The sequence below is a fragment of the Lissotriton helveticus genome, chromosome 9 (genome assembly GCF_964261635.1).
Source record: "Lissotriton helveticus chromosome 9, aLisHel1.1, whole genome shotgun sequence".
NCBI classification, from domain to species: domain Eukaryota; kingdom Metazoa; phylum Chordata; class Amphibia; order Caudata; family Salamandridae; genus Lissotriton; species Lissotriton helveticus.
This window is the reverse complement of record NC_136070.1, coordinates 123,910,542-123,938,519: the sequence shown is the minus strand read 5'-3', so window position 1 is coordinate 123,938,519 and position 27,978 is coordinate 123,910,542. Positions and strand designations below refer to the sequence as shown.

Genomic DNA, 27,978 nt, shown 5'->3' with positions numbered 1-27,978 from the left:
TCGGAGGAAGATCCTTCTCCTACCTGGCAGCCAAGACTTGGAACTCCCGCCCTACTCACCTACGGCTGACCCTGGATCACCTCTCCTTCAGGAAACAACTCAAGACCGGGCTGTTCGAGCAATAGCTACTCCGCCCTCCCCCTCTCAGCGCCTTGAGACCCTTCGAACTCTGGACGCCTGAACTTACTTGTGAGGAACTGCACCTGGGACGCTGCTGCCTCCTGGACGGGAGCCCCTTCGCCACGTCTTGCCGCACCCGCTTCGCGGGTGCCGCTGCACGGTGTGCAATACCGCCTTGGGTCATCGCTTTGCTGACTTGCTGAATTGTTTGGGGAGAGAGGTGTGAGGGAATCAGGGGTGGAGCGCTGCAGGGACTCGCATTCCCAGGAGTCCCTGCTTGACCTGCGTCATCTGGTCTGCGCCCCCTGACTGCCCCGCCTCCTGGACGGCAAACACGTTAAAATCAATCTGTCTCCCAGGCACTGGCGGGAACTTCGAACTCTGGACGCCTGAACTTACTTGTGAGGAACTGCACCTGGGACGCTGCTGCCTCCTGGACGGGAGCCCCTTCGCCACGTCTTGCCGCACCCGCTTCGCGGGTGCCGCTGCGCGGTGTGCAATACCGCCTGGGGTCATCGCTTTGCTGACTTGCTGAATTGTTTGGGGAGAGAGGTGTGAGGGAATCAGGGGTGGAGCGCTGCAGGGACTCGCATTCCCAGGAGTCCCTGCTTGACCTGCGTCATCTGGTCTGCGCCCCCTGACTGCCCCGCCTCTTGGTCGCTTTATTCCATCTATATTATAAGTCCATCCCCACGCTGCACGGGAGCGCCGGGCAAAGCCCGGGCCAAGGGCGGGCCCGTTGTAGCCCGTTAGAGACCGTTTGTGACCGGACCGGGCCCCCCCTCTTGGTTTGTGTACTTATTTTTTATAAAGACTACCCGTTTGTGTGTTTTACCTCACCTTCTGGTATTAGTCGATTATCGTTGAATACACTTCGCCACACACCATGTCTACAAGGGGTAGTAGAAGTAAGACTGCGGCGGAAAGAGAGCAGATAATTGGCCCCTTAGATAGTTTCATAACTAGAGCAAATGATGTCATAGATCAAGGCATTATTCTCTTTGAACGTAGAGTATCCCAAGATCTACAGCAAGCGAGATGTTCATCTATGGGACTCCTTGCTCTAGCTGGAACCCCAATACAAACCCAGGACTGCGGGCCCTTAAATGATGACAGGATAGAAACATGTAGTATGCCAAATATAGTGGACCTGTCTGCTTCTGAAGTCCTATCTGTTTCCCAACTAAGTCTGGCGCTAGAAAAGACCCCTGACTTAGTCATTAACCACACACCAGATGATGTAATGAATAGAGAGTTAAGGGGTAGGAGGGAGGGTGCCGTACAGAAGCAAAAGAAACAAGTAAAGATCCCAAAGGTTAAGGAGAAGAGTGCACCAAGGAATAAACCAAGTAAAGCTAAAGATTCTCATCTAAAAGATAGGAATAGTAAACCAAATATTGATGAGACAAACGAGGATTCTGACTCAGGGAATATTGAGATTCAGACCACAGGGGGGGATATACACAATTACTGTGAAGCAACTAGTAATTTGTTAGTAAAGATAAGGGAACTTTTTAAATTACATCTCGCCCCAATAGAGACCAGACTTTTAAAAATAGAGAAACAACTGGCTGGGCTTACTGTCCCGCTCAAAAATATCTCTATTAAAGCCCCAAACATACCCAACCCCGTGGTCATTCCACTAGATGGGAGAAAATCTAGAAGTATTAACACAGTAGACCCGGGGGCTAAGAAGACGATGGCACAAGTGCTGAATACAACTATAACATCAAAGATACCAGCAGCCCAAGTTAATAGAAATCCAGTCAAACCGATAAATGATTCTGCACCTCCCCAACACACGAAACAAATAGAAAGCCAAACTAGGACAACTCTAATGCCCACTGACAAGGACAAGGACCAGAAGAGGGGAGAAAAAGAGAACAGACGCACAGTCCATCTTCCCCCAGAAGCAAGCCCGCTTGTAGTAGTTATGACTGGGGTCCCAGAGGTAGCAGACCACATAACTGAAACAAGCTGGTCCCTAAAAAATAAAGTACATTATTGGCTGAATGCTAACAGTCCCCTTCCCCCACACTGTACAAGTAGGATTCTGACAGTGCGTAGAGTACCCTGGATAGGGAAAGAGCGTAAAAGTATCCAGGGTGACTGTGTCATAATTAATTTTGAGGATGCCCGTACCGTAGACCACATATGTTTCTGGGACACACAGGCCTCTTACAAGAATATAGAAACGAAACAACTCTCCTTCTTCTATCCCTCTAGGAGCCGTGCCTGGCCAGGTCACGACATGAATTGGAGTAGATCGGGCTATCAAGAATGGGATGAAGGATGGGGAAGCTGGGGAGGGAACTTGGGAAACTGGGGAGGGAACAGGGGAAGAGATATAGGTTTTACGGACAATTTCATAGGGGTACCTACTTCCAACAGATATAGCTGTTTAGAGATGGTTGATTGACTGATACCAACTATCAATCCTAATAAAAATGAGAAATCCCCTAGAAAGTATGAAATTGGAAACAATCAGTCGGTCAACAGCCGCCAGCCGTCCAAACTGAAACTGACCCCAAAAGGAGTAAATGGAACATTATCCCCCATTGAGGGATTCCCCTCATTTACAGGGACAAAAAACAACAGAGGGGAGACGATGATAGCATTAACTGTAGCACCAAGTGCAAGTAGTGGCGAGGGCATAGATAGTCCGCCATATGCTAGGAAACGCTTGAGTGAGTGGTCTGTAATTGTAACCGATGAATGTATCAGGAAAGGACTCCCTATTACATCAGTTAAATCTGATCTTGCGATCCTTAGTTGGAATGTGGCAGGACTCGAACCAAGACTACAAGACCCAGATTGGTTAAAGATCCTTTTAGATAAAGACATAATCATGTTCCAGGAAACATGGGCCACCGCCAATCTGCATATTGAGGGCTTTCACTGTAACAGTATAACCGCAGTCAAACCGGACTTTGGTAGACCGATGGGTGGATTACCAATCGGTATCAGGATTAGTGTAGGTGGTAATATTAAGGTAATACCTACTAAAAGCCCAAATATCCAGATTATTGAATATACAAGAAAAGTTCCCTTTTACATAATCAATTTTTATAATAATGATTTTTATTCCATCCCAAATAAAAATTTGATTGATTTGTCTAAAACCCTGAATGACATAACTGAAATCCCAGAAACTAGCATATGTAAAAGGATTATCCTGGCTGGGGATTTCAATGCAATTTTTTTTAATTTTGATCAACCAGGGCTAGACTCTCGAAATGATCGAGCTGCCAAAAGGGGACAAGAATTGGACTTGCTTGTCCGTGAACATATGTTAACTAACATTATGGACGTAAGTCCTACCCTTAATAATAATTATGTCCCTACTTTTAGAGGCAGAGATTACTCTACAACCATAGATTATATTTTTATGTCACCTGAATTTATCGACAGCCTTGTGGTGGCCAAGGTCGTCGAGACTGCATTTGGGGATCACAATGCCCTGGCTGCCAACATCAGACTAGGGTCTGCAACAGTATTCAAAACCACTGCGGGGGCCAGGGACATAACCCCCGTCACAAATAATCTAAGACTGAAATGGAGAGGGGTAGATAGCGGAAATATAACTAATCAGCTCATAACTAAACATCAAAACTTAATAGATTCCTGCACATTATCTGATGGGAATCACCAAAGGGTGACATCAGATTTTACTAACTTGTGCACAGTGATTAAAACACTTTTAACCGTTCCCAATCGCAAAATCAAAACAGACCCTAAGTGGTTCGACAAAAACGGACCCTAAGTGGTTCGACAAAAACTGCTCAGCTGCAAACAGGGCCCTACGTAAGGCACTGAATGCTAAGCCGAGATGTCAAATTGAAGTTAGGGAGGCAAGAAAGAAGTATAAACTAGCAACAGGAAAAAGTAAGGCAATTATTTTGTCAGAACGCTGGGAGGAGCTATCAGATTCCGCATCTGGGAAAACAGGCACTACTTTTTGGGCCGCAGTAAAAAATATGCGCAACATGGGCGCACAAATGTCAGTAATAAGCTGTACCATTTCCAGCCGTCAGTGGGAAGATCATTTTTCTAAAGTGTATGCAACACCACCAAACGCTAGTAACACCTTTGCACTAGGTGATTTACGCCCTTTAGAGATTAGCCTAGGAGAGGTTATCGCGGGCATTAAACAAAGCCTGGGTAATAAAGCCCCTGGGCCAGATGGCTTACCAATAGACATTATTAAATGGAAACCTGAACTTTGGGCACCCATATTGAAAAATGTATTTAACAGCTTACCTTTAGCGCCAATACCCGATACATGGTCCACAAGCATTATAGTGCCCATATTTAAAAAAGGAGAAAGAACAGATCCAATAAATTATAGACCCATCTCGCTCCTGGATAATACACTTAAAATCCTAGGGCGAGTACTGTATAATAGAATTAATGAATGAGCAGATGAATCAAGGATCATAGACTCCTGCCAGATGGGGTTTAGGAGCGGGGTTGGAACAACCGAGCAGTGCCTAAATTTACATTTAGTAATTGGCAAGTATACTATCGCTCGGTCAGCACCAATCTACCTAGCATTCATGGACTTAACGTCCGCATTCGACCTGGTGAATAGGTCCAAACTGTGGTTAATTCTCCTGGAATATGGCTTAAACGAATCCTCGTACACTTTCTTGCATATTTGCACACTGACACAAGGGCACAAGTAAGGATTGGGATGGGGGGGGGGAAGTGTCAGAGTCCATAAAGGTTGAACGAGGAGTTAGACAGGGGTGCGTTTTAGCACCCCTGCTATTTATTATTTATATAAATGGATTAAACAAATCCCTAAAATTAGCAACTAGTGATGTCCCAAAAATAAAGGGGGGATTGTTACCGACTCTGCTCTACGCAGATGATGCGGTGCTCATGGGTCTTACTCCGAACGCTTTACGCAGTTTGGTAAAAGATTTTGCTCAATATATGGAAAAACTTGATCTTAAAGTAAATTTTAAAAAGTCTTTTATTATGTCTTGTGGCCCGGGGAAGAGACAACTAAGTGTCATTGCGGTGGGTTCTGATAAACTTTATTCTACCAACACTTTTCCCTACTTAGGAATGGTTTTTGCTGCGAGCGGCTCGTGGGGTGGACATTTGGTCCACGCCACGAGCAAGTTCTCAAAATCCATTAACTCTATTCTTAGCCTTCCTCGGCCTAAGAAAGTAGATGCCACAAAAGCAATTTTAATTTTTTTTTAAATCACAATGTGTGCCAGTAGCCACCTATGGGGCAGAGATCTGGGGTTTGGGCAAAACACTGTGGAGTGGAGAAGTGTGGCTCACTGGTTAGAGGTGGCAGACCCGTAAGCAGAGAACGGCCCGGGACCAGGGTTCGATTCCCGACGCGGCAGGGTCGTGGACCAGGGTCAGCGGACTCGATAATTCTCGCCTCGGTGCCTACTCTAGTCAGAAACCACACTCGGCAACTCTGGGCATCAGCTTGCCACATCTTCACAACGGCCCCCCAGACCGCCGGGGATGCTTGGTCGCACCTTAGAGATACCCATCAGGGACCATCTCTCAGGGTGAGCCAGGACGGGTTCCCCAGCGGTCGAAGCGTGGAGATACTCCTCCGGGAGTCGATTCCTAGCGCTATATAAACCCGCAATTAAATTAAATTAAATTAAATTAAAACACTGAGCATTCAGATTGAGGAAAATCGTTTCTGTAGGAAAATTCTCGGAGCACCTATTTCCTCTTCAGAATACATCTGCCACTGCGAACTGAATTTTCACTATATATCGGATTATATTGCCTCTAGACCGGCAGTGTTTTGGCTCGCTATTTGGAAGAACAACTTGGCCGGCCTAACCCATGACATTATAAGAGACTGCCTTAATTGTCAAAAAGGGATGCTGATCCCCTGGCTTTCTGGAGTTTTAAAAAATTGAGCAGCGTAGGCAAAGGATATCTTTTCCTTGACCCAGGGAAAATTGAGCTGGAAGATAAAAATATTTTAAAATTTGCACTGTATGCACTTTATAGAGAGGAAAGACTGGCAAGGGAACTAACAAAACCAACAATTAAGGCCTATGTGAATAAAGATCTGTATACACAACCAATCCCATTGTATCTCACGCTGCCAATGACAAGTTGGGAAAGATCTTTACTCTTTCGCCTTAGGGCAGGCTCAGTTAGATTTTTATTATGCTTCCCATTGGGCTACTCATCCCTAAAATCTTGAAATAATTTGTGCCCATGTGATGATATGAGTTTGTAAACTGAAATACACTTTTTCTTCTTTTGTAAATTTTATCAAAAATATTTTAAATGGTTTTTAGCACCGTATTTTAAAAAATGTAGACCACTTTCTCTGGAGGAATCAAATTTGATGATGTTAACTTTGAATAATGAAGCGCTGATATTTCGTACTAGCACCTTTCTAAGGGTTATTACTCATGTTCGGAAAACAATGGAGTACCCTTAGTAAATTGTGGATTTTACAAATAATTGACTGTATTTAATAATATGCTGTGTTTTGTAACTATGGTAATCTGATTTGGGATTGTTTTTTAAATGCTTTTATGAATTTGCAAAAATTCGAATAAAGACTTTGAATTGAATTGATTGAGACCCTTACGGGTGAGTAGCGCGCTATACAAATTCTTGTGATTGATTGATTGATTGAACGTTTGACAAGCCATTCTGTCTGTGCTCTGACCAGTTCTGTTTTTCAATTAACTATAGACAGCATGTGCTCTGTAGGCCTCCTTCAAAAATAAACACATGACATTACAAAGAAAAAGAGCGAACTTCTTGCTACAATTATTTTTATAGAGACTTCTAGCCACAGAGTCCTCACCTTTTGAATGCTCCCCAGGCATCAAACTGGATATGGAAACTTTTCAGGAGTACTTCTGCACACTGGTAGGTGGAGCAGTGTGGTTACACACCAACACCATTCTGCTCTGGAGATGATGTGCCGAGCCTATATAGGCGGTACAAAAGGGGGTGGTGATGGACAGAGCATCAGAACCAATCAAACACTCACACCCAGTCAAAAGATATGGGTTTGATCCATCACTGTTCTTTAGCCCACTCTGCCACCCCAGTTCAGACATGGCTATATGCAAATCAGTCTGACCCTGTGCCTCATGGGAACAGTCCAGCCCGAACTGCCAAGCAATGCCTTCCCTGGACCGGAAACAAGCTTCCGGGGACCGGTTTCTGGCATTCCAGCCGTCTTCAGCCCGGCTTGCTTGAATCCAGTGGCAAAGTGAGCAAGGGACTCACGTCTGAGCATACCCTGCCACACTTATGGCGGCCAAAGCGGTACAAAAGGGGGTGGTGATGGACGGAGCATCAGAACCAATCAAACACTCACACCCAGTCAAAAGATCTGGGTTTGATCCATCACCGTTCTTTAGCCCACTCTGCCACCCCAGTTCAGACATGGCTATATGCAAATCAGTCTGACCCTGTGCCTCATGGGAACAGTCCAGCCCGAACTGCCAAGCCATGCCTTCCCTGGACCGGAAACAAGCTTCCGGTTTCTGGCATTCCTGTGCGTTGTCAGTTCCTTTCTTTCTGTGCTTCCAGACATGTTTCTGGAGCTTCCTATCCTCTCTCAGAGACACTTTACCCCAATATTTTTTCCAAATTTCTATAGTGTGCAAGGGATGTCTACCCCTAAGACGACAGGTTTCAACCCCTATAGGCACTGTCGCAAGCAAATGTCAGTGACAGATCCCCATAAGGCGTGTCTGTGGTGTCTGGGATTGTGAAAAAAACTCCAGGGCCTGCAGTGACTGTGCGTCGAAGAACCTGAACTCCACCCGGGACCATGGGGCAAAACTTTACATCACCAAGCATTAATAAACTCCTTGCTGAGACCACTCTAAGTTGTGGTCCAAGTACAAAGTTTAGTCCCAGTCCCATCCCCGCTCCAGGAGTTGTTAAAGCTGTTTTGAAGGCTGGTCTTCTTCACCATCCGAATCATCTGGTTAGTCTAAAAAGAAATATAAAAAATCAAAGCGGGAATCAGCCCCCTCTTGCCAATTGCATTTGCCTGAACAGATGCTGGGGCCCAGCCCTTGATCTAGTTCTTGCTCCTGGAGTTTGCCGACTTCGGAGCCAATCCCACAAATGGTTCTGGCACAACCAGAGTTTCCAGGGCTATCCACCACCCCGCAAACCTGCTCCTTGCCTACTCCCTCTGGTGTGCCAACTGGCCCCAGGTAGCCGAGAGACCCTCCACCTGGAGTAACACCTGCAGGTTTGGCCTCTGTGCAACCTGGACCCTCCGATAACGTTATGACACCTCTGGTCCCAGTCTGGACCCCACCTCTGGCACCACACTTCACATTGGCCCCTGACACCTCAAAGCATATACCGACTCTATCAACACTAGATGAGGAGCTTTCCATTATACTATCACACTATGTAATTGCGCCAGTCTGATCTTACTGAACACAACACTCAATGACATTGTTGAGGTGCCACTTCCTCACCTTGCTCAACAGCCACGACAAGGAAGACAATACACTCTCCATTCACTTTTTGGCAATGACTCAGACAATGATTATGATGCCAGTGATGAGTTAGCTCAGACTTATCACGATGCAAATTGGTATGATGACTTGCAGGAGGCTATCAGTCACAAAACCACCCCTAAAAAAGGACTTCTCTCACCCCTGAACGTGTTTGCTTCCTATACCACATTAATGCGTAGAGCAGCTGAAGTATTTGACCTTCAGCTCCTCACCTTGGCAGTAAAGCCTAACGTTTTGACAACTTCTCCAGCTGGGACAAACATCTTCTGAGATCCTCCTGCTAGTTACTCAAGCCTTAACAGACACCTTGTTGGGGGCACGGGCCAAACCTTGCTGTGGTCCACCGACCAACTGTCAAATTGCTCAACGCCATCACCCTGCCAGAGTCAACCCTCTTTTCTACCTTACACCCCTCCCTTGAAAGTTTTGTGGTGCAATCCCAACACATTCCTGACTAGTATCCCAGGCAAAGAGTTAAAACGTGTTGAAACCTATGGCAAACAAGTATTTTCATCTACCAGCTGGGCATTCAGACCAGTGAACGCCAAGTGCCTCCGGGGTGCAATACCTATGCCCTTTGAGACTCGGTGGCTCAAGTCTTCCCAGGTGTCCCCAAAGATTTCTGACCTGTCCTAACCCAAGCCATTTTGGATGGCCGGGATGTGGCCAAATTCACAATTAGTTATGGCCTTGACACCACTGATTCCATCGGACTGGTGGAAGTGCCTGGACCACCAATGAATTTTCTTGAACCACCTTGCAAGATCTTGCATGCCTTTCAGCAGATACCATTCCTGCCTGAGTTCTTAGGAAGATCAGGAATACATGGGTCCAAGTCGCTCTAGTGGCTCTGGATTGGGCAGGGAGAGTATTGTATCCAGTATTGTCATAGCAACAGGACAGAGTTCTGCACCCAGGTCTTCCTAATCTCCACTTCCATTCATGGAGATTGAGCGGCCACAGCTGAAGACCTTTGACCTTCCTCCGGTTGTGGTTGATGTCATCTTGGCAGCCAGGAGTCCCTGCCTTAGATATTTGTCAGGCAGCTATGTGGGCGTCCCACCATACTTTCACGAAGCACTGTCTAGACCATGGGTACTCACAAACTTTCTCTCAGGGGCCAAATTTACAGTGTGGTTTGTGGCCGAGGGCCGCAATGTTGGGGGCGGGGTCAGTGAAAGAGGGGGGCGGGGCTAGAGCAAAAAAAAAACGGTGACCATAAGGTTGAACACAGGCCCCTGCAGCGGACGTCTTCGTCCACTGAGCCACCAGACCCAGCATACACACATCTCTCTCTCTCTCTCTCTCGCTCTCTCTCGCTCTCTCCCTTCCTCCCTCTCTTTCTCTACCACCCTTCCTCTCTCTCTCCCTCCCTCTCTCCCTCCCTCTCTCCATCCCTCCCTCGCTTTCTCTCTCCCTCCCTCTCTCTCTCCCTGTCTCCCTCCCTACCTCTCTCCCTGTCTCCCTCACTCTCTCTCTCTCTCCCTCACTCTCTCTGTCTCCCTCCCTCCCTCTGTCTCCCTCCCTCCCTCTCTCTCCCTCCCTCCCTCTGTCTCCCTCACTCTCTGTCTCCCTCCCTCCCTCTGTCTCCCTCACTCTCTCTGTCTCCCTCACTCTCTCTCTCTCCCTCACTCTCTCTCTCTCCCTCACTCTCTGTCTCCCTCACTCTCTCTGTCTCCCTCACTCTCTCTGTCTCCCTCACTCTCTCTGTCTCCCTCACTCTCTCTGTCTCCCTCACTCTCTCTGTCTCCCTCACTCTCTGTCTCCCTCTCTCCCTCCCCCTCCCCTGACTCTCCCTCTCTCTCCCTTCCCTGACTCTCCTTCTCTGTCCCTCCCCTGACTCTCCCTCCCTCGCCCTCCCCTGACTCTCCCTCTCTCTCCCTCCCCTGACTCTCCCTCCCCTCACTCTCTCCCTCCCCTCACTCTCTCCCTCCCCTGACTCTCTCCCTCCCCTGACTCTCCCACTCTCTCCCTCCCCTCACTCTCTCCCTCCCCTGACTCTCCCACTCTCTCCCTCCCCTGACTCTCTCCCTCCCCTGACTCTCTCCCTCCCCCGCCCTCCCCTGACTCTCCCTCCCCTGACTCTCCTTCTCTCTCCCTCCCCTGACTCTCTCCCTCCCCTGACTCTCCCTCTCTCGCCCTCCCCTGACTCTCCCTCTCTCTCTCTCCCCTGACTCTCCCACCCCTCACTCTCTCCCACCCCTCACTCTCTCCCTCCCCTGACTCTCTCCCTCCCCTGACTCTCCCTCGCCCTCCCCTGACTCTCCCGCTCTCCTCTGACTCTCTCCCTCCCCTGACTCTCTCCCTCCCCTGACTCTCCCTCCCTCGCCCTCCCCTGACTCTCCCTCCCCTGACTCTCCCTCTCTCTCCCTCCCCTGACTCTCCCTCTCTCTCCCTCCCCTGACTCTCTCCCTCCCCTGACTCTCCCTCTCTTTAATGTCTTGTGAGTGAGCATAGAAGACAAGTCTGTTAAGGCAGATTCATGTGCATAGCATTCTTCATACAGCACCCCGTGATTATCACACATCTAAACATACTATATAACTCGATTCTCTGCTTTATATTTCTAATCCCTGACTACCTCACTTGATGCAATTTTGGGTGAATCCTTAGTAGCACCTTATGTGGAGACAGTTTCTCATCTCTTCGCCCTGTTCGTTTAGCTTTCAAATGCTATTCAGCCCTTTCCTATTCCCGAGAAAGGTGACGATTCTTGAGTTTGCCTGTCTTTGGAGTTCTCCCAGGGACATAATCAATACAATTACGTGGCCTGCCACTGGCAGACATTTCATTATCACATTTGAAAGTTGAGCAATGAAAGAAAAGAATGTGTAGGATGGTTGAATACGCAACTCTGACAGTCCGTCTAAAAAAGCCAACCCTACAGTCAGCTCAACATTTCAGAACAAAAGCGCCAACATTTGCCTTTGTGCCGCGCTAGCCCTAAACAAGCATTGAAATACTTATGGCGGCAGTGCAGAAAGATGACGCGTTTGAAGGTGGACTATTTGATTTCATACAGGAAACGGTTACTGTTTGCAAATTAAGAATATTATTGGGCGGCACTTTCAGTGTATAAACCTTATTTTACCCGCTGCTTCCATTTTCTGTATTCAGGCTGTTTCATTCAGCAGGGGCTTGCATCATTTTACCACCGGAGCACTTCACAGGTCATTGAAAGACCATTACCGTGTTAATGGGGCTTTGTTCTGTTTCACCTCTTCTGAGGCCCCTGCAGCTCCACTCTATGGCTCGAATCTCCCGGCCCCCATAGAGCAGAGCCTCTCTGAGACCGGGCTGCTGCAACCAGTGGCGTTTACTGACACTCTTGATAACATTTTTTTTTTTTTTAATGGTACATGTCTGCAAGCTCCGCGGGCCGCCAAGGAAGGCTTGCTGGGCCGCCACAGGCCCGCGGGCCGTACTATGAGTACCCCTGGTCTAGACAGTCAGGTCCACATTTGGTTCTACAGAATTTTCTGGTTTGAGTCCATTCACAGCCCATATCCAATTCAGTATTGCTTTGGTATCTATTAAACAGATGAGGAATCAGAGGCTAGAAGTCTCTATCAGAAGAACAAATTACTTACCTTTGGTAATGTTCTTTCTGGTAGAGATTCTATCTAGCCACAGATTCCTCACTGATCTTCCCATATTCGCTGTTCAGTGATTGGACCCTGGTCATTAATAAAATGCCAAGTCTAGCAATCTTCAAACTGGTTGGCCAATTTGCTTTTGGGGCTTTGCGTCAGGGCTGGTGACAGTCCCAAAAGCAACTACTTCAGTGCGCAGGAGTGGCACCTGTATAGGCTTCACACTTCATTTCCAGAGGGGAACGGTGTTGGTGTGAAGCCACGTGATGACACCTACCGGCACTCAGAGGTACTGCCGAAACATTTCTGGATCCATCTGAAGCCTGGGAAAGATTTAAAAGGAGGCGAATCTGCAGCTAGATAGTCTCTGCCCTAACGAGTGCTACCAAAGGTGAGCAGCTTGTTTGATTGCTCCTTCAATAAAATGCTGGGAAAGAGGAATATCTCTATATGTTAAAGCTACAATCAACCAAAGGCTGATGAATATGGGCTGATCAATATGTGACAGACACAACAACCAGTGGTTGGGAGGGGGCTGAACGTTCCCACTCTGTGCATACTGAAATATTTTGTCATGTATGGCACAAGCACTGTTAAGGCACATCTAAACACGATAACCTAGGAATGTTTTTGCAAGTCAAATTTGGTTTCTGAACCCCATCAACAATGCCGTGTATACAGAAGCCCCCACAGACCATGGTTTTCTTTTCTCTTTTTCCTGCCTTGATGGGACAGGGATCCCCTGACAGGGTTGCACATGCTTTGGCTTTGCTTACTGTTACTTCTCCTGTTCTGTCAGGCTGCAGTGCATTATAAACACAGAGGCCCACATGCATCAAGCATTTTTGCAGTCGCAGACGGTGCGATTCCTTAAAATCGGCCGTTTGCGAATGCAAAAGTGCTTGTTGGGATGCATCATGCCATTTTAGAAGTCGCATCTTTTTTACGATTTCTAAAATTGCGTTAGCATTTAAGAAATCGCAATTGTGCGATTTCTTAAATGCTATGCATCATTAAAGAAAAATATGCGTTTATTTAAATTGGAAGTGCAATTTACCACGAAGTTCAACTTCGTGGTAAATTGCGAAATTGATTCAAAATGCACAAAAATGCATTTTTTAAACTGTAAAGTTACACACACACGTCCTTAGGACATGTGTGTATGTAACTTATGCTGAAAAGTACATTTCAGGGGTGCATGGGGGGGTCCTTTGGACCCCCCCCTGCACCCATGAAATTTTCTAAGTGCCACTCGCAATTTCCATTGACTCCTATGGGCCTTTTGGCCCATAGGAATCAATGGGAATTGCGAAAATTAAGTTAAGAAATCGGTATTTCTTTGGGATTCGGTAAAAAATGCGATTTTTACCGAATCCCACAAGAATACCGAAAATATTGATGCATATCATTTTGCATTTCTTAATTTGCGATTCCTTATTTTTCGCAAATTAAGAAATGCAAAAAGACACAATGATGCATGTGGGCCACTATTCTGTCACCCTTTAGTGTTTATTTCGCTTGTGCCTTTACCACAAAGTCGAAGGACAGGCTTTAAATTAGAAGCTGAAAGAGCACTTATGCTATAGACATATTAAAAGCTCTCCCCTGCAGGGTTTAAAAAAATATAAATAAAATGCCATTCGGGTGTTTGCCCTCCCCGGCAAGTCTACGTTAAAATATGGAAATGCCTCTCTGCTTCACTGCAAATTCATGGCACGGACTCACAAAATGTTTGCCAAGTTCTGCGCACTCGGAAAAAGCTAGGCATTTGGCCAACTACCGATGGGCCACTGCCCGGTGGGGTAATGCACTGGGATACTCTGTCAATAGAACATAATAAAAGTACACTTGGGATGCCTAGTCTGGGGAACGATGAATAATACTGTGGTTTCTTTACACTTGTGACCACGCTGGTAGAGAGGACGTTTGTTTCAGTTTCGAAGTGTGTTATAAGCACTTAGAATCGAATGCTTTTACTGTGGTTGTTGTAGGCGTGGGGTTTGAGGACAGGAAGCAGTTAACATCTTAGGGTTCTTTTATCACAAAGTTGGGACAACTTTTTCCAGTTATTTAAGAGCAAAATTGCTTAAAACAAGATACTTGAGTAGAGCTATAAAACAAGACCTATCCGTGAGTAAAGCTGTTTAACAAGAAACAGATTTAAAGAGAACACCTTGCAACAAGCCATAGAGCCTAGTGACTCTCCTAAACCCTTCTTACCCCAGTAAGAACCAGTTGTGATTTTCAATGTCCATCCATCGTCGCCACTAATAGTGCCGACTTTTACTCTCCTGTCTAAAAGTTGTATTCTTTAACGTCGCCCCCTGTAACTATTCCTTAAACATTTTGAATTTCTTCCATCCTTCAAATCCTCCAAAGGTCCCCTGCAGTGCCCCACACTCCCCAAGCTTGTTCGACCACTTCATGGCAATCCGACAATTCCCCACACCACCCCCTCCACACTCTAGCTTTTCTTCATTTTGCCACCCCGGAATAACAGGGAGTAGTTGTTTTCCTGCCCCACCCTGAACCTTTACACTCCCTCTTTGTTCATCCACAGAATGTCTCCCCATGTGCAAACCATTATTTCCCTCATTTCAAAAAGATTTCAGGGATTGAACACTGACACTGTATTTTGAGAACGCTTCTAGATTGTCAGAGGAAAGGGTACCTCACCATAGGGGCTTGTGTGGCACCATGCATAACATAATATACGGAAAAGGTGTCAAGTGTCTCCTTCAGAGGGTCAGCATAAGGAGGCAAATTCTATAAAGGGGAAGAAACTCGTCTGGCAATCTTGTAAAGCTTGATTAAAGTTGAAGATAGCACTGGAGAAACCAGTAAACCATCAAACACCTCCTGGCATCGGCAAGGAAAAAAAAGAAAGCAAGTCTATGCCGTGATCTCAGAAGAAAATTGATTGAACATGTTTGAAACAAAAATAAGGGCCAAAATAGTAGCATGGAGTGGAGATCACGCGGGAAAATCAGGGACTGAAATTGGTTTCAGCATATCTTTCTTTCATAACGCATCATTTATGTATGCCTCACAGGTAGCGACTCTGCAGCATTGTGGATTGGGGACTCAAACATCGTCCAGTAAACAGACCTTCATCCTAGAAAGAGCTAGTTACAAGGTTTGGTCCTGCCTGTTTCCAAGATCTCAAGGCATTTGTTGGACTATGAAAATCTGACTGAAAACCTTTTATCCTTTGGTCCTCGGCCCATTCACCAGCACCACTAGTGTTTCATTACCCATGTAAAGTCACCTTTTTGTTTGTTAGGACATTCCTCCATAGCCTTCCATCAGCAGAATAAAACTCCATAAACAAAGTCTTGTCCCACTGCTCAGTGTATCATCTGTCATCTCCAAACAGGCTAAACCCTTATGCACCAGCCTCATCAGAAAACATTACACCTGTCAATTCTTTCCCTTATCCAAAGACCACATACTTACGGCATTAAAATTCTTCATACAGGCTACCCACACCCATACATCTGCCCTTACCCCTACCTTCAACCAAACTCTATGATGTGGAAAAGCTGCACCTACAGTGGAAAAATCTAGACTCCAACAAAACACCCAGCCAGCCCTCATCATACAGAATGAAAAATTAAAATGGCAACAAAACATGTACTTCCCTCAGTTCTAATTTCTTTGCAGGCACCCCTCTTCAATCAAAACAAACATGGTTTCAACGTTGTCCCCTTGCAACCTGGTTCCATCCTCAAAGTATCGAGTATATGTCCAGAAATGTCAACCTGGTCCTTGAGTCTTTTCAGATACCATTGGCACCCCAAAAACCCCCATAAAAGTCTGAAAATGCCTAAATGCCTGTTTCCCAGCTACTCTGCATGTTTACAATTCATACCATCCTAATTGCATAATCCACCGACACATAGTGAACACAGTGGCGTAACAGTGCGAGGGGCCTGAGCTCCATGGAGACCCCCTCAGCACAGTACCCTTGCCTGAGCGCTCCTGAGTAGGTCCGCAGGGGGGCCCTCATGTACTTTGCAGGGGGGCGCTCTCACGTATCGTTACACCACTGAGTGAACGAAAGTCAGCTACTCTGAAATTAAATCGTTGACAGACCCACTCTCCAGCTATGATACTTGAGGGATCATCCTACAGCTTTTCCAAGCGCTCTTTGGGAAGTAGATCGAACTGTGAAACGATCAAAACCTATACAGGCCAGCTGTCGAAAGAGCCAACTGCTCTGCACTCAGTAAGTTCTTTACACAGCTTGTCCCTCACTACTTGGTGTTTCTGCTTTTCAGATTTCAAATTACTCACACACCTTCTCTGCCTGCGCCTATTGTAACTTGACTTGAAACTCTCGTAGACGTCTGTCTCCAATACCTTGGCATTCATCCGGGCCATCCAAAAACACAAATTCTCTATAATCATTGGACTAGATGCTTTTCCCCACACATTTGTACACTCATTTTCCTCTCTCTGCTTGCCCCTGCCCAAAACACTGAGTACTCTGGGGTTTGCTCCCTCACTTACCACACTCATGCTTGAACTTGTAGAAGCCCAGTGCATATTACCTCAACGAGCGCACAGGTTTTCCCAAAACTGATCCCTGCTTTCTACATAAAGGGTGGTGCATCCCTGAATGGGGTGATACTGTACTAGCAGCCCAATTGCAGTGTGCAGGCGGACACCAGCCTGGTTGGCAACATCTACTGCTACCACAGCTTACTATCCAGTTTGATCCACTGAAAATTCTGATGCTCAGTTAACTTTGTCATAAACTCCTCACAATATTGCACCTGAAGTGAGGTCATCATGGTTTAACTTTTTAGGAAAGCGAATATTGGAAGTTAAGCCATTGAACTTGATGGCCAAATAATGGAACCAATTGCACCTTCATTGAAAGAATTAGACTGATCACTTTGCATATGGAAACGCCCCCTGTACTTATGTGTGTTATATTCTACATTAATACTTTTCATGTGCTTGATTCTGACTGATTGGGATTCATCTCCAAGAGGCTACCTTGACAACAAATGTTTGTGCTTAATAAGATAAACATTAACATTAATTAGTCAAATAAAACACAATGTCAAATGATATGAAATACCTTGTTGTAACCTATCATGTACAATGAATATCTCTACTGGTCCTTTGACTCTCCATAGGTCCATGAATTATATATTATTACCTATAATGTGCATTCAATTTTCACAATTGATCCCTATTGACAATTATATTTCTCATTTAGTCAGTTATGTAAATTGACAAATAAATCTAGGCTGACAAAAACTCCATGATTTTACTTCTCAGTGCTTTGAATGTGTGCTGTAAGTACTAGAGTGAAGGCTGCCTTTGTGTGCAGGTTACATCCCTTGATATTTAAGACACACAAAAGGGGGACAAGGAGATTACATTCTGTACCTTATGTTCATTTATTTTTTTATATGTCCGAAAACAATTTGGATTACTTTCAATGTGTTTGGTAAGTGTCATTGCTGTCTATGAGACCAATTAAAGCTCTTTACATATTGAATTATGTAGAATTTGTATATCAGTGTTCAAATGTAATAAACCAAATCACAACAAGCACAACCCCAAGAGTTGTGTAAGGTGTCCCATATTTAAATGAGCGTGATATAAGCGTGAGCCCTTTGTACACCAGGGAACAAACAGAACCTTAAAGTTTCCTATATTTGTATCCAGAGGTGTAGTCCAATCTAGTCTTAAATCATATAAACATTCGCTACTGATATTGCCTTTGATCTGTAAATCATAAGTTTGAATCTGGTAAATGCAACACAACCTTTCAAAGCATTGTGTAATAGTGACCACGATACTTTTTGAATCTGGTAAGTGCAACACAACCTTTCAAAGCATTGTGTAATAGTGACCACTATACTTTGCAGTGCTTAAAAAATACAAAATTGAAGTTTGAAGGGCTATATAAAAAATATATTAATATTATTATCATTATTACTGTTGTATCATTAATTTTCATGAAAATATATATCACTCATTTAAAACTTGAAGAGGCAGACAAAATGAAGTCATAATATATGCCTTATTGGAAGTCGGAAAAGTTGGGCAAAGAGACGTAGTGAAACATTTAGATCGCCAGTAGATTTCCTAAAATTGTATGTTCTTAGATGATGAGGAGTATTACAGATAATAATTTTATCTCAGTTGTGTAAATGCTTTGTGATTAATATTTAGTTCATTTTATCCCTTCTTCTACTTAGAGATTACAGCTCCTACTCTTTGGATCAAGCATCTAGTTATTAAAGACTCTAAATTGAATGCATCCAGCATGAGAAACTCAGGTATGTATTTGCATTCAATAAACGTGATGAATCTCTTTAAAAAATGGTTAAGAGAGAATAGCTGGTTTGGTGTAGGTTAGTGAACTTTACCTTTCCCAACGATGCATTAGGGACATTTTGGACTGGATTACAGCCTTTTCTACCTAAGAAATGCATTTTTTCATAAACTTGATTTGCTGCTTTAATGGCTTGATTAATAGTATACTTGCCATGAGTCACACTGGCATTACATATTGTGCAAATAGTATCACAATCTGCTAGGATACTGAATAAACACTACTGCTCATCGCTAATTGAGGTATTTGTATTTTTAAGTTTCCCATAAGTATCACCTGCAGTTTTGTCTGGAAAAAAGGTCAAATTTCAAACTGTTCAGAAAAGATTCATCAAATTAATGGATTAACAACCAATATTTTCGGCTATCGGATAAAAGATAACAAAAGGTGGATAATAACCCTTAGGAACACTTTTACACACCATATGAGAACAGGTACAGACTCCTGATCCATTCTATTGTCAACAAACTGATAGAAGTGTGTAGGAATAAACATATTTTGTACAGCATGCCTTCATATTTGTTGCAATAACTGTTTTTGCTGGCTGTAGAACTCTGTGTACTTTACCCCTGCTAACCAGTGGTAAAGTGCATGACTCCTCCTTTCAACATAATGAAATCAATATACTCCTAATTGGTATATTTAACTTACATATGGGGCCCTATTATATGGCACAAAATGTACCCAAGGTCTGTATGTTAAGTGGCACTAGTGGACTGCAGAACCTATTGTGTCATCCACTACAGTGACAATATAAAACACGGGTTCAAGTCTACATTAGTAGACTGACTGTAGTTTAAACACTGCAATTTGACTGGTCAAAAGAAACCCTTTTGATATGTCAAAACCTCCCTTTTAAATATCAATAAGACACTCCTGTGTAGGCCTTGTAGTGCTCAAGGCAGGGTGCATGGTATTCAACAGTAGGACATGTAGAAATGTAATGGTAAGATGCCATTACAGTGACTACAGCTCAAAAGTTATTTTTCACCAAAAATTCTATTCAATGGTGAAGTGGGAGTTTTGATAAATATTAAGGAGAATTATATTTTAGGTTAACGTTTCCCTGCCTTAAGTTCCTGGAGTCTAATATGCATTTGCGCTTCCACTTCTGCCAGCCAGTAATTAGTATTTGTATCTGCGAAAGGTGCTAAGTGCAATAGGCTGACATGAATTGACAAAGGTGACTTCTTTGAACCTCCCAAAATATGCAGGGTGATGGCTGTAACCATCCTTTTTTACATTACTGGGTCATGGGCTGCTTGACATGTTTCCTGGATGTTTACAAATAACAATGGGGATTTATTTATTTATTTATTATTACAATTTGTAAAGCGCATACGTATGCCCGTAGGCGTCTTGCACTTGAAAGGAATGGAAACAAGATGCCAAAACAATTCCTGTGTATCCACTGTCTGGTTGATGAAGGGCCTGCTTTGTCCCATCAGACTACTTTCTGGGTTTTTACAAATTAACAATGGGGGTGCACTTGAAAGGATGGGAAACAGGATGCCAGAACAGATCTTTTATATCTACTGTCTAGTTGCTGGAAAACTCAGATTTGTTTCCTGCCAAACGTCTGCCTCTTGGCTTATTGGGGGAAACATGGCTTCCTCAAACTGGATTTTAGTGTTGTATGCAGGAGCACACTAGAATTACCATAGTATACTTCCCACACACCTCCAGCCATCAGAGCCTAGGTTTAGTGTGGCCAAAGACACACACCATCTTAAAAATGCCCAAAGAGGGTAGGGGTGGCCCAGGAATCTTGACCACATTGGTTATGGCATACCCAGGATTAATTCCAGGCATAAATGTGGCATCCAGAGTCACAAACATTAGAATACTCCTGAACCTGAGGGAGATGGAGGAGGACAGAACCTGCTGTCGGAGACCTGAGAAAAACCCTAAAGGATAGGATCTTTCTCTTACACCCAGGACATAAAGTGGACTCCAAGGGTCATAAGGCTGATCTCCTGCACAAGCTACAGGGATGAAACACGCTACAAGAGTCCTTTCTTACAACCACCCAGCTGATCAGTGGTAACCGGACCTGGTAAGGACCCTGCTGTTTTGGTTAGGTCGTACCCAGGATTCATTACCACCCAGTAGCTCATGCCAGGAATAAATGTGGCATCCAGAGTTACACACAGAACATGCCTAAACCTGAGGGAGATGGAGGACTGAACCTGCTGTCTGTGACCTGAGAAAAACCCTAAAGAACAGGATCTTTCTCTAACACCAGGACAAAAAAGTGGACTCCAAGGGTCATAAGGCTGACCTCCTGTACAAGCTACAGGGATAAAACAAGCTACAAGAGTCCTTTCTTATAACTACCCAGCTGATCAGTGGTTGCTGGACCTGGAAGGAACCCTGCTGTTTGGCATCCGCTTGACACCCTTTGAGTCTCTGAGTGCCTCCCCTGAGATACGGGGGGCTTTACAAGTGCAATCCTGTGGTGAATCGGGACTTAAAGGACGCAAGTGAGAAGGTAAAATCTTTGACTAGAACGAACCGGGTTGGTGTATCTGAACCCTGCTCCATTGTGGCCACCCTGTTAGAAAGTGGGTGGTTGTTTGGCGAGGGTAGAAACCACAATACTAGTCAGTCTAAGATGCAGGCAACCCCTAAATTAACCTGTGGTCACCTTCTGGTACTTTGGAACAAAGTGGTCAGGCTTAACTTAGAGTCAATGTGTAAAGTATTTGTGCAACACTTCAAATAAAAGGCAGTCAAAACACCCCACAAAAAGATTCCATACCAGGTTAGAAAACCAGAACTTTAAAAAAAAAAAAAAAAAACCAAAATAGCAAAAATCTAATAAGTAGAACTCGAGATCTTAATTTTTAAAGAATAAACTGTAAAATAACACTTAGAAGCAATAAGCGCTTATGTGGGATATCTAGTCATGCCAAACCGGGACAAAGTCAAAAGTTCAGGCCGACCACTATGGAGCGCGGGTCGGATACAAGGACCCAGGGAGGCCCGCACAACAAAAGTAACTTGATCCTGGCAGCTGCAAAATAGAAGATGCTGCCCGCAGCCGAAGCAATGTGTCGGTCCCGATGCACGCAGTGAGGGCGATGCGCCAGTCCTCATCCCAGGAGGGAGGGTGATGTGCTGGTCCTGATCCACACATCAGTAACGATGCGTCGGCTCTGATGAGCAAAGAGATTCAGTGCGGAGATTCTGCATCTTCAATGGAGATGCAGAGACCTTGTGCAGAGGTGGTTCCGAAGGTGATATGTCGGAATCCATCCACACAATAGGGGCAATGCGCCACCACTGGACATGCAACAGGAGTGATGTGCTTGTTCTGATACACGCAACTGCGCCTATGCCCGGGTTCAACAGAGGATGCGTGGGTTTTGCTGAAGCAAACACCACTTCCTAGGGTGCAAGACTGTGGTGGCACCACTTGGCAGGGCAGACTCACAGATGGCAGAGTCCAGGTGCAGAAGCAGGTAGGGTGGAAGTCATTTATGTCCCCCAAGACGTCAGATTAGGAGGCCAGGCAGCTAACCCTTTGCAGTCACTCTGAAGTCAAGTGATGCAGGTCCAGTGCTTCTCACCCAGGCAGGGGAACAGCAGACAGCAGTGCAGCACAGCAAGGTAGGAACCCAGCAAAGCAGCAGTCCAGCACAGAGTCTTCACAGGTCCAGAAGTGTACTGAGTTGGTGGTGTCAAAGGTCCAGTACTTATACCCAGTTATGCCTGTGAAGTGGGGGAGACTTCAAAGATATGCCTTTAAAGTGCACAGGGGTCCTCCCTTCCAGCCCTGACTCCAGACTCACTACGGGGGTGAATGCAGCTCTTTGTATGGGGACAGTATACAGCTTTGTTAGTGAGGTTGGATCCAGCTCCTCCTTCTCATCCTCAAAGGAATGACCATTAAGTTACAGCTAAGCTCCCATTGTGTGTGGCTGTGTTAGGGGAATACACAAAGCCACCCTTCCCAGACTTGTACATGAGACAGGCAGCTGGCACCAAATAGGTAAAGTAAGAAATGGCAACTTTCTAAAAGTTATAATGCAAAAATAAGTACCTTGCCTAGATCAATTTGAACAATCAAATGTTACCATATGATCAATATTTTAATTTGCATGATTACATTGATTTATCAACACTTGTTGTTCATCATCGTATTCGTTGTTTTTTCATCTGAAAAAGGATTTCCACATATCATGCACATCGGAACAAAACATAATTAGACACTGCTAGTGCACATTAGACCCATGTGATTGAAAGTTCCACAGAACCATAACCATTTTGAGAAAACATTTAGAAATTCAATAAAATTGCTTCATTCCAGTTCAGTTCATTAGGCCAAATAGTGGGGAGTGAATGTCCCAGAAATAATTGTCCATACTCGGTTATTACACTAAAGCCCAGGGGTTGAAAGTCTTTTCCAATATGGAGAGACCCGACTTTTCAAGGGTTGACTCCTCGTACATGTAACTTAATTCAAATACCTAATGTGACGTTTTGACCTGTTTCAACCTTCTCGATTTTAGGGTCTCCCCAGAACGTTGAACTGGGAGAAGCTGCAGGAGAAATAAAACATAGAAAAGCAAGTGAGTTATAAAAACCTGTGGTTGGTGGGAGACAAAAAATATGTGTACGCCATGCTTCTAATACCAGTTCACCTTTATTTGACTTTTGTTAGTTATTTTCTTTTGAGATTTTTATCTTCCCTGTTTATTGTTGGTACTTAGGAGACCCTACAATTTGAGAGGGTCGAAATGCGTCGACAACTTCACACTAGGGAATTGAATAAATTTACATGTACAAGGAGTCAACCCTTGAAAAGTTGGGTCTCTCCCTTTAGATCAGAAATGTATCTTCCATGGTTGTAGATAACATTACGGCTCTACAGGATAAAATTAGGAGTAATTTTGTGGAATGGTACAAATTACAATTCTCTGTATATGAAGTGTACAGACAACTAAGATGATGACATTGCATTGGTTCTACTAAATGTTTGGAATGCTGCCCTTTCAGAACCCACACACCTTGCTACTCAAACTTGACAAGACTGTGAAACGATATTTACAAAGCACTTGATGGCCACATCTCAATTAATCAATCAATTAGGGTTTAGTAGAGTGTGACTAGTCACCCATAAGGGCCTCAAGGCGCTGCGGGAGGGGAGGGGAGGTGGGTCTGCTGTTCAGTTGAAAAGCCAGGTCTCGAGGTCCTTTCTGAATTGAGACAGAGGTGGTGATTGCCTGAGATGCAGAAGAAGGGAGTTCCAGGTCCTTGCAGCGAGGTAGAAGAAGGATCTTTCTCCAGCGGTGGTCCAGTCAACCCGTGGCATGGTGGCCAGGGCCTAATGAGCGGAGCTGAGATGTCTGGGGTGGTGTGGAAGGAGAGGCGGTGGTTGAAGTATGTGGGTCCGGCGTTGTGGAGGGCTTTGTAGGCATGCCTGAGGAGCTTGTGGGGATCCTTTTGTTGACCGGGAGCCACTACAGCTCTCTCAGGTGGTCAATGATGTGGCAGCGACGAGGGATGTTCTGGATGAGTCTGGTGGAGACGTTTTAGATGTTTTGCAGCTTTGTTTGGACTTTTTTCGTGGTGCCGGTGTAGAGTGCGTTGCTGTGGTCGAGTCTGCTGCTGATGAGTGTGAGGGTGACTGTTTTCGTTGTCTCGGTAGAGATCCACTTGAAGATCTTTCAGAGGAGGCAGAGTGCGTGGAAGCAGGAGGACGGGACAGTGTTGATCTGGTCGTTCATTGAGAGCAAGGAGTTCAGGCTTATGCTGAGGTTTCGTGTGTGGTCTGTGGGTTTGGGGGTTCCAAGCGCTGCGGGCCACCAGGAGTCGTCCCAGGCGGAGGGGTTGGAGCCCAGGATGAGGACATCTGGAAAATTCAGGCTATATGCTGCTCAGGAGCGTAGCCTGGTCGATAAGAGTGGGGGGGTGAGCTTCAAATTTCCCAACAATCATGTTGGGATATCATGTTAAAACACATTACACGTGAAGCAGGACATGGGGAGGGCTTAAGAGGCAGTGAAAAGAGAGAGGAGAGTGGACTGATACGTGCACTTAAAACACACATTTTTTCAAACTAATCAACATTTTTTAAGGCCTTTAAAACTGAGAAAAGAAAGAGTGTGTTTGTCAGTGTGGATCTGTAAAAATCCCAGGTAAAATCCGACACTACACCATACCCTACTGAAACTACTTGTATCAATTTACAACAGAATTTTGAGGAGGGTGGGAGAGGGCAAGTCCAGAATTCTTTCTGGCTGATTCTTTCTGGCTGAATTTATGAACCCTTAGGCCACAAAAAGTGATGGGTGAAATGCTTGAAATAATCTTAGCCATTTAGGATGTCAATCCAGTCCATCCATTTTTTAGCTTGAGATTATAGACAAGGACTGTTCATATGTAAATCAGTCTTGGTCCTTTACCAGACTGGATGGTCCATTTCAAGCTGTCAGACCAGGTCCCCTCTGAATGGGAACACAAGAAACCAGAATCCAGTTTCCACCTTATTGGACTTCATTAGTGATGTGCAGTTTGAGTCTTATAGCACACTCAGCTCGGCATTGATTTCTGGGCATGCCCCTATGATTTAAGGAGACTCACTAATAGTAATTTCTTAGTGCGACTGGTATGCCAATCATTGGAGTTTTGCCCACTGATCCATAATACTAATTATGCACTTCACTAATGCGTCCCAAAATTGCTGAAAATGGCCTGGTGAACCTTGCATTCATATTCAGAGGAGATCTGAACTGGCAGTATGGGCTTGACTGTTTCTAATGAAACACGAATAAGTCCGATTTGCTAATGGCTTGTCCCTGTGTGGAGTAGGACTGTGGGTTCAAATAATCATAGACTGGAATGTGGTACAAAGTAAAAAGCAATGATGACAGGGATTAGGTCAAGCAATCCACATATCACGCTTTTGTATTTCACAGCTAAATCAAGTTCCAAAACAGAAATTGAAAAAAGGGCATTTCCTGCCACTTAATTGAATACATTTCATTACTTGGTCAGTCACAACTCCTTCCACCAACCACCCAGATACCTCTGCTCCGTAGGACTCCTACTAGCACACATCTCATGCATACAAAGAACCAGATCAGGAAGACATGCATTCTCTTAAATAGCTCTTAAAGTGTGAAACATCTTCCCACTCCACATCAGTACCTTCTTCTCTCTTCTTGAATTCCACAAGAAGCTGATGGCCTGGCTTTTTAATTAACCCACCAACCATAGGCGGGGCTAGGCTCACAGCTGGGAAACACCAGGATACCCTTTTGGGTGATGGTGCGATTTACAAATACACATAACATAATGGACAAAATCAATACTGTATCAATATATCCACATCAGTGCATAATTTGTAAATAAATAAGTGCCAGGGCTCTGGTCAGGAGGTAACTGAAGCTTGCACCACTCATTGCTCCTGGCAGCGCTGTTAATGACCTTACCAACACAATTACCAACACTCACACTACTACAAGTGTGACAATTCAGACTAGTTCAGGCCCCAAAAGCTATAGGAACGGCTTGAGTGGCAAGTAATAGTAATTTTTATTTATATAAAATTACTAATCACCTGTTGGTAGACAGTCACAAGCGCTGGTGTTGAAAATTAAGTGCCGGTGCTGGAAACCATATTAAGCACATGATGTTGAGAACATTAAAAACAGGTTCCAAATCGTGAAATGATAGATACCTAAGCGAGTTGCCAAGCACCAGCACTAAAGCTTGCCAACTGGTTGTAGTTCAACTCAGCTCTACCTCAAGCCATGGGAATTAAAAATCATGCCCATCCTTAACTTTGTCTGGAATGGAAAACATGGAATAAAGTCTCGAGGTCACAGGAATCTAAGGTAAGAGACCTACAAGTTGTAATGGAAGTACATGTGGTTGTTAAATAGTCAACTTGGCTGTGAATCAACTTCTTTCTGAAGGCTGTTGGATGCAATTTGTTGCACATATTCTCATTCATTGATCCATGTATATCCATGTATATGCTGTCATAGGGGCTAACAACTCTCCAATTGTATTCAACAATCAAAATGCATTTTAATCTTGATGAGAAAGGGTTAATTATTCTGGCCAGTTTGTTGAGGGTGATATATCACCACAGTATGACTGATATTGCTTCTCCACAGCGTCATGGCATTGTGGTTTAATCCAGGCCACATAACACAGCAGTTCAGTATACAGAGGTCTGCATCAGACGGATGTATGACGTTACAACGCATGGTTTTACCACGCATGCTGTTACAACGCGGTTTTTACAACGCAAACCTTTACAACGCATATCGATTTGGGGTGCTGGATAGTGAATAGTTTAATTTACTATTCCAACTCCAGTCCCCGTGGACACTAGGGAAGGTGTTGGATAGTAAATTAAATCTATCCCCTATCCTAGAGCGCCCCCCAGCGCAATGCGTTGTAATGGTTTTCGTTGTAAAACCTGCGTTGTAAAAGCACTGCGTTGTAAAAGTTTCGTTGTAAAGGATGTTTCCCGCATCAGACAACACTTGCACATTAATAGTGTGCTTCATTTTATGGTTGCAGCACACGTGTTCCTGTGTATGTGAGGCCATCAGGTGTACATGAGTGCAGTGAATTGTCCAAAGGATCTTAGGAAATCCTGTTGTAGAATAGATGTTTGTTTTTCTGGCATTGGCTGTGTCAGTGTCCATGGGCAACTGTATGTGTTGACCACTCATTCGCTGGTGGGGCATCCCTAAGTTGGGCTTGGGGGTATCCATAATGATGAGAATATGTTTTGTATGGTGCCCATGTACTGCCTGATATCCACAGAATCTCAATGTTATGGATTCCAGCTTTACTCTGTCAATCCTTCCTCTTATCCTGCATTGGTACATAATTCGAGGACATTGATTGGGGCCTGGTTTCCATTCTCATGCTGCGTGTTTTATTGTAACAGAACCAAGATGTGGCATTCCATGATATAGTGGCCTAGGTGTGCTGCATCCATTGTGGTGTACTGCAGAATGGAGGTGTGGGCTGCTGCAACCAGCCTGTTAGAGCTTCACCAGCCCATGGTTGTTTAATAGGTATGTCTGTGTGTAGGTGTGTGTACTTTTATTTTTCATCTCAAATAGTGTATGTACTGTGTGTTTTTGCATTATTGTGTCAGTGCTAGTTATTTTGTATTGTTTTACAGCTTTTCTTTCATTCCCTTCACTTTCAGTAATTTTACAGCCCGCTTTTGACTGAAGGTATTTCAAGATGGGATTTTCCAATGTTTTCCAATTACCTCTCATAATAGTTGTTATTTACCACGTTATTTTTTGCATGTATATACAGGAAAATAGTGCACATGGATAAAAGACGTGGAGAATTTAGCACATGTGATAAATATCACGTGGTTTTAAACTTGTGATCAGACGAGTCGGTAAATTCAAGC

The 27,978-nt window shown here is 44.5% G+C and overlaps 1 protein-coding gene across 6 annotated transcripts in view; it reads left to right on the top strand.

Moving 5' to 3' along the window:
- The window catches only part of SMOC1 (SPARC related modular calcium binding 1), a 651,789-nt gene that overhangs the window by 327,968 nt on the left and 295,843 nt on the right, over positions 1 to 27,978 (top strand). For 3 of the 6 annotated variants that reach the window (XM_078659597.1, XM_078659598.1, XM_078659601.1), the window contains exons 7-8: positions 18,442 to 18,522; positions 23,093 to 23,152. In XM_078659597.1, the coding sequence (XP_078515723.1) occupies positions 18,442 to 18,522; positions 23,093 to 23,152 (141 nt within the window). The remainder of the gene's footprint in view (positions 1 to 18,441; positions 18,523 to 23,092; positions 23,153 to 27,978) is intronic. The other 3 variants (XM_078659602.1, XM_078659600.1, XM_078659599.1) reach the window with 1 other exon arrangement.